Below are 10,707 nucleotides of genomic sequence, written 5' to 3'. Positions count from 1 at the left end.
TTTCCAGCTGCCTGATAGTAGGTTGAGTCCAGTAAGGAATAAGATTGAAACCTGAAGTCAAGATCAATGAATTTTAGACTTCAGACCAGCAGTGCATGACTCAAAATTACCTAGATCAAACATATATTTACAGGTTCTATTCCTGATATCCTTGAATAATATATCACTCAATACCCAATGAAAGCCACAACAGGACTTGTGAGGACACAAATTTGCCCCAGACATCTCTCCACAAATGTAGGGAGCCAGACGTTAATAAAAAGTTCAAAATCCAGAAGATTACCCTGAAGAATGAGGAAACAAAGAAGTTGAGCAAAGAAGGCACTGTAAAGGCAGGGGCTCACCTGAACTCTCTCCCAAACTCTTCAACTACCTTTAAATAAGGATTGTAAACAAATCCTTGATTGGCACAACCCACAGGAAGAGAGAGGAGTGAAACAATATTCCATTCCAAGATAACTTAGAATGTCAGCAGAAAAGTTCTGTTACACTAGGCTGAGGGGGGAGCACAGTCCAGGGCAGATCTGCACCCTGAAAACCAGGAGCATGCTTCAGGGAAACTGATTCAGTGACAGCAGTAGCAGTTTCCAATTCTCTTAATCCACACACAGTAATGGTATCAGAAAAAATTCCAGAAGATTTATAAGAGTACCTTTGCTGGCACCAGGAGTAGGACTCGGTCGCATATGTGAGTCACAGTTCTGAGTCTTAGTCCCAGTGCTGGGAGGAACACCAGTAGAGCAGATCTTGTGGGCACAAGGGAGGAAAGATCCTGGTCACAGGTCCAAGATTGAAAAGAGTGCTTGTGGTCACTCACAAATCAGTGCACAGTACAGGCGAGTAGTAAACACACCTCTCCCTAGATCATACCACATTACAAGAGCTAAAAACATACAAAAATTCCCCAGAATTACCTCTGAAAATAGTTTCACAAAAACCTGAAGACTGGGACAGTGACACCTCCAGTTGGGAAGTAGAGCATAGTACTCAAATTCAAGACATAGATTTGGAAAATGAACAAACAACAGAAAAAATTTCTGACCTTAAAAAGTTATTATGGTGACAAGGAAGATCAAAAGACACACTCAGAAACAGAAAATACATTCAAAATTCCTGCATCCAAAACCTCAAAATAAACATGAATTGTTGTCAGGCCATGGAAGAGTTCAAAATGGATTTTAAAAAATAAATAGGAGAGGTAGAAATAAAATTGAGAAATGAGAATGATGGAAGAAAATCCTGAAAATGTCAACAGGTTGGTAAATGAGACAAAAAAATTAGTGAAGGAAATATCAGCTAAAAAACATAATAGTTCATATAGCAAAAGAGGCACAAAAATCCTATGAAGGGCAGGATGCGTTGAAAAGCAGAATAGGCCAAATGAAAGAAGACATTCAACAATTCACTGAAAAGTACTCCATAAAAGGTAGAATTGGCCAAATGGAAAAGTAGGTACAAATGTTCACTGAAGAAAACAATTTCTTAAAAGTTAGAATTCATCAGTGGAAGCTTATGACATTATGAGACATCCAAAAATAAAGACAATCAAAAGATTAAAAAAAATAGAAGAAAATGGGAAATATCTCGTTGGAACAACAAATAACATTGAAAATAGATCCAGGAGAGATAATTTAAGAACTGGTGGACTACCTTAAAGTCATGATAAAAAAAGAGCCTGAGCATCACCTTTCAAGAAATTATCAATGGAAACTACTCTGACATTCTGGAACCAGACAGTAAAACAGAAATTGAAAAAATCCATTAATCATGTCCTGAAAGGGACCACAAAATAAAAATTCCCAGGAATATTATAGATAAATTCCATATGTATTTGACCAAGGAGAAAATATTGCAAGTAGTGAAAAAGAAATAATTCAAATGTGGAGCCAGAGTCAGGATAACAGAAAGTTTAGCAACTATTGCATTAAATGATCAGAGGGCTTAGAATATGATATTCTAGAGGGCAAAAAACATAGGAGTGCAACCAAGAATTGATGAGGGTGAGGCGTGCTGTGGACCCCGAAATACAGACAGTCTGGGTCCAGCTCCAGTGAATTCGAGCCAAGCCTTCTTAAAGCCAAAGAAAACAAAGTTTATTAAAGATTCGTCATCTTGGATTGGCTCTTAAGGAGCCTAAGCGTTTGTAATGTTTGTATTCACAAGCAGACCAGATAGAATCCCAGCTAGACACAGTCTGAGCTGGATTGAATCTGAGTGCCTTCATGGAGGGGAGATGGAACTAAATACAGAAAAGACTATAAGAAGGATCTGGGGGTGATCTGATAGTCTAGAGTGATGGGAGGAGGGGTTTAGGGAGGGTCTTGAGGAGTCAAGACCAAGCATTGGAACAGCTGGAGGCAATGAGGAGATATCAGACAATGGAGGGTTTGGGTGGGAAGCAGGTGGGCAATCAAGAGGTAACAGATAATGGCCATAGATTTGAGTATGAAAAACCAGGTTAAGTGGGGAGATTCAAAGAGAATTCAAGGAAGTTCCCAGAATCTGAACCCCATCAGAATGACCTACCCAGCAAAACTGAGTATAATGCTTCAGGGAGAAAAAATAGACATTCAGTGACATAGAGGGTTGTCTAACATTCCGTTAAAAAGATATGAAGGCAAGTAAAGCAGGATCTTTTGTTGTGTTTTTATTTCTACCAAGAAGTGTAATGCCTCTGGATAATATGATTAAGGAGCATCTTTCCCACCCATTTTTGGGCCTGGGAAGATTTGGAGTAAGATAAGTAACCTCTGGTTAATGAGTCACTGGTTTCTCAAGGAATGTGATGCTTTCTGTCTCTAAAAAGCGTATAAAGACTCTCAGGTGGGGCTTTACTTTGGGGCTTAGTTTGTGGAAGAAAGTTTGCATGCCAGATGGGACTCTGTGAAGTCAGTAAGCAGTCCCCTGGCTTTGAAAACCCAGATGTTTGTGCTTCCCTCTCTGGGAACTGTGGTCAGACAGTTGGACCTATTTGTTGATTTGTGATATATATTTTGATTATGTTCAGTTAGAGGAAGCCATGTCTGTTGATCTTCATTTGTCTGTATTTTCTTTGAAGTTCAGGGTGCTGACTCCACCAAACCAGGTGAATGATATATATGCTTGATTAAAGGAATGATGCATGTGCTTGATAAAACTGATTGTTAACCCTTCAAAAGTTGCCTTTCCTTTTAGAGAAGTAGATCAACTAACCCATGATAGCAGGTCCCCATGATTATGTGGAGGTGCTTACTGATAGAAAAGACCAGAACTGAATAGAAAATTTGACTTTCAAATACAAGATACAAAAGCAGCATAAAAAGGTAAACAGGAAAGAGAAATCATAAGGGATTCTTTAAGGTTACACTGTTTATATTCCTACATGAAAAAATGATGTTTATAACTCTTAAAGACTTTTTCATTATTAAGGCAGTTAGAAGCAGTATACACAGAAAGCAGAGGTATGAGCTGAATTTGATGGTATGGTTATGGGGAAAGCAGGGGGGAACACACAAACTTTCTCCCATTAAAATTGGCTCAAAGAGGGAACAATAGGCACACTGACCTGGGTGTAGAAATCTGTCTTACCATATGGGAATATAAAAAGTGGATAAGAGAGGGTGGGGGGACCACATAGATGAGGAGGCAGTTTTCAGGAGCTAAAAGTCAGAAAGAAAACACTTTTGAGAATGAACAGGTTAAAAGAAGAAAATGAATACAATAAATGAGGGAAATAGGAGGTACAGAAATACATAGCTGATAATCATTAACGTGAAAAAATGTTTACAGTTTCTCTGATAAAGACTTTGTTCTCAAACGCAGAGAAAACTGTGACAAATTTATAGAAATAAGAGCCATTCTTCATTTGATAAATGGCCAAAACATATGAACAGGAAATTTTCAGACAAAGTAATTAAAACTATCTATAATAATATTAAGAAAATACTCTAAATTACTGTTGATGAGAGAAATGTAAATTAAAACTCAGCTACTATATCACAGCTGTCAGATAGGTAAATATGACAGAAAAGAAAAATGACAAGTGTTGAAGGGGTTATGGGAAAATAGTGTGCTACTAATGAAATTGTATCCTGATCCACTCATTTTGGAGAGGAATCTAGAGCTGTAACCAGAAGGATATAAAACTGTACATACTCTTTGACCAAGCAATACCACTACTAAGTTTGTATCCCAAAGAGATAAAGAACAAATAGGAAAAGGATCTGTGTGAATAAAAATTCTTTATCGCAGTCCTTTTAGTGATGCCAAAGAATTGGAAATTGAGAGAATGTCCTCAGTTGGAGACTAGTTGAACAAGTTGTTGATTGTGATGGAATGCTCTTGTCCTTTTAATAAATGATGAACAGGCAAATTTCAGAAAAAGCTGAAAATACTTACATGAACTGATGCTGAGTGAAGAGAGCAGAACCAGGAAAACGTTGTACACAATAACAGCAACATTGTGCAATGAGCAACTTTGATAGACAAGTCTGTGCAGCAAGACAATGATATAAGACAATTCCAAAAGATTCATGATGGAAAATATTATCCACATCCAGAGAAAGTCTTATGGAGTCTGAATGCAGATCAAAGCATGTTTCAACTTTTTGTTTTTGTTTTGTGTTTCTTTTGGTTTTCCCCTTTGGATGTGATTCTTCTTTCACAACATCACTAATGTGGAAATATGTTTAATATGATTGTACATGTATAGCTTATATCACATTGTTTGCCATCTTGGGGAGGGGGGAGAGAAGGGAGAGGGTCGGAAAAAAGTTTCGAACTCAAAATCTTATAAAAGTGAATGTTGAAAACTGTCTTTACATGCAATTGGAATAAAAATAAAATATTGTAAAAATAAAAAAAGGAAACTGAGGCTCTAAAACATTAAATAACTTCCTTAAAACACTAAAAAACAAAAAGCAATGATGAGCAGGATGCTCTCAGAAAACCTGGAAAGATTTACATGAACTGAGGCAAAGTGAAATGAGCAGAACCAGGAGAACATTTTACACAGTAGCACCAATACTGTGTGATTATCTACTATGACTAATTTTGCCATTCCCAGCAATCAACGATCCAAGACAAATATGTAGGATTTATGATGAAAGGTGCTGTCCATTTCCAGAGAAAGAACCAGTAAAGCCTTAATGCAGATCAACGATCCTTTTTCTTTGTTTTTCTTCAGGTATTTTTTTTGGTCTGTGTTTTATAAGGAAATGTGTTTTGCCTGACTACAACTGTATGACATATGCCCAATTGCTTGCCTTCTCAATGGGGCAGAGCAGGGGGTAGTGAGAGAGAACTTGGAACTAAAAAAACCTTTAGAAAAAAAGATTGTTAAAATTGTTTTTATATGTAATTAGGAAAAGTAAATTATTACACAAAAAGAATGAGGAAACAAAAAAGAATCTTACCACTAAAAGGTATTAGAATCATAGGAATGCTCAAACAATGAACTCAGAATAAGTGAATGAGTTCAAAACATCTATGAACAAAGCCTCAGAAGAATTTGTGGAGAAATTCAGCTAGACTTTGTGTTGTTATTTAGTCATTTTTTTCCAGTAGTGTCTTGATTCTTTTTGACCCCTTTTGTGGTTTTCTTGGCAAAGATACTGGAATGCTTTGATGTATTCCATCTCCAGCTCCTGCAGATGATGAAACTATGGCAAACAGGGTTAATTACTTTGCCCAGGGCCACATAGCTACTAGCCTATACACTGCATCTCTTAGCTTCCATCCCTAAAAGTTAAAATGATCTAAACAAGGTTATGGCTATGGGAGACAACAAATTTCATTAAAACAAAACACAAAAAAGTCAAAAATAGATGGAAATTTAAGTTATCTCCCAGTAAAAGCAGCTAACTTGAAAAACAGATGAAGAAGAGAAAATATAAGAAAAGGACTATCTAGAAACTGTGACCAAAAACAGAATCAGATGTTCTATTTCAAAAAATCACATCTGATCTGATATCTTAGAATCAGCATGCAAAATAGAAATAAAAATAAACCACCAATCACCTTCTGAAAAAACTGCAAAAATAAAATTCCAGGAACATTGTTACCTAAATCCAGAGCTATCTAGTCAAATAAAATATAGTACAAGCAGTCAGAAAGAATGTAAATTCCAAGCAGTTCATCAACATTAAACCCAATTTGATAATCACTATTATAAAAGTAGAGAATGTGGAGTATCATATCCCAGAAGGCAAAAAAAAGTCTTAAAACCAAGAATAACTTCCCAGCAAAACGGTTTATAAGTATACAGAGCATGAAATCCAGGACTGACTAGTAGTTGAGTTTTGTGTTCATCCTTCATTGCTGAAGATAGAGAAATTAGAGAAATGATGACATGACTTGCTCTTGACTTTGTTTTGAGTGAGACAGAGCTGTGCCAGTCCATTCAGAGACCTGATATTCCTCAGGATTACTGGAAATGACCCAGGATGCACTGGGAGACCTTGCGCCCTTTAGGCCAAGGTCTTTGAAGATACTCACTTAGGGTCAGTCAATACCCATTCATTGAATAGGCCTATTTAAAAATTAGCCAGGGCATGGACCCTTTAATGAGGTCAAGAAAAAGAAAGACATCAGGCCGGGTGGGAAAGAGCAGCAGTTACTGTTGATAATCACTCACAAGGTAAGAGGGTCCAGAGGAGTCCTTAGGCAGGGCCTCAATGGAGTCCCAGTTTCAGAGTGCAGTAGGATTAAGGTTTGGGGAGCAGAGAGGACAGGGGACAGGAGAGATGAGAGGAGAGGGGAGGGGAAGGGAATGAAATAGAGAGGGGAGGGGAGAGGGATGGAAAGGGGAGGGGAGGAGAGGAGAGGGAAATATGATAGAGCCAGTAAAACCCAAGTCAACTGGGCATCTTTTGGCCATCCAAGTTTACCTTACTTTGGAGAGGAAAAGGAAGGGGAGGTGGAGGCATACAGGAGAGGAGGAACCATTCATAGCAATAATCACTGTAACCCGTTTCTAAAATCTTCATTTTAAAACTGTTTTTTTTATGCCTTGGTGGCCTGATACTTGATAGGAGACTATGTGTGTAACTTTGAGTCTTATAATACTCGATAGGAGAGTATGCATGTTATGTGGAGCAAATGTGACTCTTGAAGGTGATAAAGAATTTGATTGGAGAATGATTTAACCTGGTCATGGGATATTTTTCCCTGCACTGTGTTTCTATACATGATGGTGGTGTGGGGTTGGGGACCTTCCAGGGATATTAATTAACTCTGTGACCCTGTTACCACTTTCTCTGGAGGATCCATTTTGCAAATAAGCATGATTATGTACCAATGAAAATCTTAGTTTTCTTAGCACCAGTTTACATTATATAATAAATTTATAAAACCAGACTGTATAAAAGGGTTTTCTAATTGTATGAGTAGGTCTTTGACCTTTCTTACTGGTAATTGCTACTTTTACCTGCCAAGCCTAGAGGCCTGTATTGGGCTACCCGAGTCTTTCTTACCTGTCCCAGGTCTTCGGTTGGCCAAACCGGATAAACGTATGAGAGAAAGGACGTTCCAGAGTCAAACAGGGGTTGAGCTTTATTTCAGGGTCCGGGTTACAAATGCAGGGGGGTCTTCCTTAGGAGGAAGAGGGGGAGATTTCCTAAGGAGGCTAAGCTTAAGGGATTGGAAGTAGAAGTACAAGCGGGGAGAGAGGGGGAGGGGAGAGAGGAAAGAAAAGAAGCGGAGCCCTACTTTTCTCTTTGGCTCCACACGTGCTAAGAGCGAGCTTTCTGGCTTCCTCAATCCTACTTAATCTTCAGCCACACAGTTTGCATCTCAATACCATGCTGTTAGGTAACTAGGTGTGCTCCAATCCGGGATGACCTCGAGGGCAGGGAGACTCCACCCATCAGGTATCTCCGGGGGAGAGGCGGAAATACCCGAACTAGCTGAGCTAGCTCAGTCTGACCTTCTCGAACCCCCGCTGTTCATGGAGGGCCTCGTAAGACTCTAAGATTTAGAAGTCCCACTTTTACCTGCCCGAGACCGTCCACACGGAATTGAGCTTCCAGTCCCAACATTTACCAATAAATAGATTATGTTCAGACTTTTGTGCCTCTGCTTCACTTAATCTCAGATTTAATGTGACCAGGGGGACAGTGAAATACAAATTTCCAGTAATTCTCAATGCAAAAGGCTGACCTGTATAGAAACCTGGAAATACAAAGACTGAAGTACAGATAATATAAAAGTAAATATGAATGTGAAATTATGAGTATCTAAAGGAGAAGAAACTCTTTCCACTTGGATACATACGGTGATATATATCTCTCCTTACTTCCACAGAACCCTGTCATCTTAAGAGGTCATTAAGGAAATCTAATGTCACCATCTACAAATAGTTGTTGAAAATGTTTTTTTTTTTTTTTCCTGGAAAAATGAATCCATTTTTGAATAGAAAATAAATAAAAGAGTCAGCCTTAAGTTTCCTCAAAGGGTCATGTGTGGGTCAAGGATGATGCTTTCAGATAGCACACTGATAGTTCAAGAACATAGCAGAATGGGAAATCCTGAAAGTTTCTTTTGGTACTAATGGGTTTGGGGATAGAGGATTAAATTAGCCACTGCAAAAGTCTACTGGCTCCTTATGTGGGTTCAATTCTTCTCTTTTTCTTATACCTGAGACAGGAAGGGGAAAACTAGAACATGTTACTATTTTCTGGTGATCACTATGGCCAAGAGGTATTGATATGTGTAATGAAGTCTTGTAGACTGATTTCCCAGTTAAGACCAGTCTACCCTATACCCCCTTCCACTCCAGGTTTACATGCTAGGTTCATGCTGGGGTGTAAATGACCTTTAGGAACCTGATGAAGAATACTGAAGGGAATACAAGTCTTTCTCACAGGTTTATACTGTCTTAGTTGATGTCACATCACTCATATCCCACTCTCTCTCCGATTCCTGTGGCTGCTACATCTGCCATTTTAAATTCCATTTCCAATCCAGTACGGATGACTACAAACTATAAAACCCATTAAAACTAGTTTGAAACCCTGAGAGGGTTTTATTTCAAAAAATTGCCCCTCTTTCTTGAACTGAAAGATGGCTGAGGGTGGCTTCCTTCTTGCTCTCAGGATCCATAACATTTGGAAGACCTGGTTTCATATGCTCTGTGAAACGCTCCAACATTCGACCTTTCTACTTGTGCCACTGAACTGGCTGAGGCTTTTGAACTTCTACATTCACCTCTTCATATTCTTCCCATGGTTTGAGTTTGGGACGGGGGATCATCACCGTCTTGGGGATGGGTTCCTTAGAAGGGGCCCAGGCAGGGACAATTTTGCCATGCATTCTCCATGCCCCATACGGGTTTGTTAAATGTCTCTCAAAAACCACATACTCCAACACATCCTTGGGCACATCTTCTTGTCCATACATCAGCCGCCCAAACCGGTCATAGATAGCCAGCGTCTGCCGAGTGTGCATACGGACGGTGACCTGGCCATACATGTTGCCCTCGCTCACCATATTTGGGCAACGAACATGAACTACCTTGGGTGGTTCCAGAGATTCTACAAAACTCCAACGTACTGTCTTAAGTTGGATGTCCCAGACCATTTCCGGGAAGCATCGCTCAGTCACCAGGGCATGAAGTCGGTCATGGTCTGAGGTGTTGAGGCACTCGTGAGCTTCAACAAAGATCTGCTGAGCTTTTTCTGGGAAGGTCTTGATTCGGAAATCAGCATCATATTCTGCCACTTTCCGAATTGCCAACTGTGAGGCCACACTCTGCTTTAGCTTCTCTGTCTTCTGCTTCAGGCCAGCCTTAGAGAGGGATGTGAGGCGAGCGTCCCCCTCAGGAGGAATGTAAGCATCAAAAATCCCAGCTGTGCAGGCCAAATGAATGGGACGCTCAAGACGTTCTTTGGGAATGACAATCCCTGCTGCACGAGCATGTTCCTGAAACTCCTTCTCAGTTTTGTATTTAGGCTCATAAACAGGGGGTGTAAAGCGCTTCTTGGTCCTCACTGGGATCACAGTGATAGGCTGGAATACTCGGGCTGGACAGAATGGGACTTCTAAAGTCTGGCGAGAATACCTGCCCAAAGCCCGGGGCAGGGTGACCATCCCCTGCCTCACGGGGGCCGCCATGTTGCAAGCGCGCCGAAAATGTTTTAAATAAGTATTTTTTGGTGTCTCATGTTTTTTACATGGTCATAGTTATCCTCAGTATCTGCTGCCTTCTCCACCCAGAAAGTCATCTTCTATAGAATATAGTATTTCTTTAAGACAAAAAAACATTAAGAAGAAAAAAATCAGCATGACTAATTAACCCACTGGAAAAAGCTAAATATTTGTGCAACGTGTATCAGCTGTGGATTTCAACTCTTCACAAATGGGTGTCTTAAGGATGGACTCCAGCATATCTTAATTGGAATTGTATTTGATATTTATACTTCTGTTAAATTGATTTAAAATTCTTAGTGTGTTTGATTGTTCTGTTGATATTGTTGTTATCAGTATTTATATTCTTTTCTTGGTTTGCCTTCATTCACTCTGCATGAATTCATATAGATATTTTCTCCTTCTTTCTTATCTTCACACATAATTTCTTACAGTAGAGTTATATTCCATTATGCTTGCCACAATTTGTTGAAGCAGTCCCCAATCAATGAGCATCTATTTTGTTGTTTCCAATTCTTTGATATAACAAAAAGTACAATATTTTAAGGGTACATAGAGATTTGATCATGGCTATCTTGGGGTATA

The 10,707-nt window shown here is 39.3% G+C and overlaps 1 protein-coding gene across 1 annotated transcript; it reads right to left on the bottom strand.

Annotated features, from left to right (window-relative positions):
* Positions 1-8,978: 8,978 nt before the first annotated feature.
* Positions 8,979-10,096, bottom strand: LOC140516143 (large ribosomal subunit protein mL45-like). Its single transcript, XM_072627123.1, has one exon. It carries the CDS (start codon positions 10,087-10,089, stop codon positions 9,136-9,138), a length of 954 nt encoding a protein of 317 aa, XP_072483224.1. The 5' UTR covers positions 10,090-10,096; the 3' UTR covers positions 8,979-9,135.
* Positions 10,097-10,707: the final 611 nt, after the last annotated feature.

This window comes from Notamacropus eugenii, chromosome X (assembly GCF_028372415.1).
Source record: "Notamacropus eugenii isolate mMacEug1 chromosome X, mMacEug1.pri_v2, whole genome shotgun sequence".
NCBI lineage: Eukaryota > Metazoa > Chordata > Mammalia > Diprotodontia > Macropodidae > Notamacropus > Notamacropus eugenii.
Note: the sequence above shows the minus strand (reverse complement) of the source record. Positions and strands in the feature narration are given on the sequence as shown.

Coding starts and splice junctions, on each gene's coding strand:
- LOC140516143 (XM_072627123.1), bottom strand. CDS start 10,089: ATGGCGGCCCCCGTGAGGCAGGGGATGGTCACCCTGCCCCGGGCTTTG.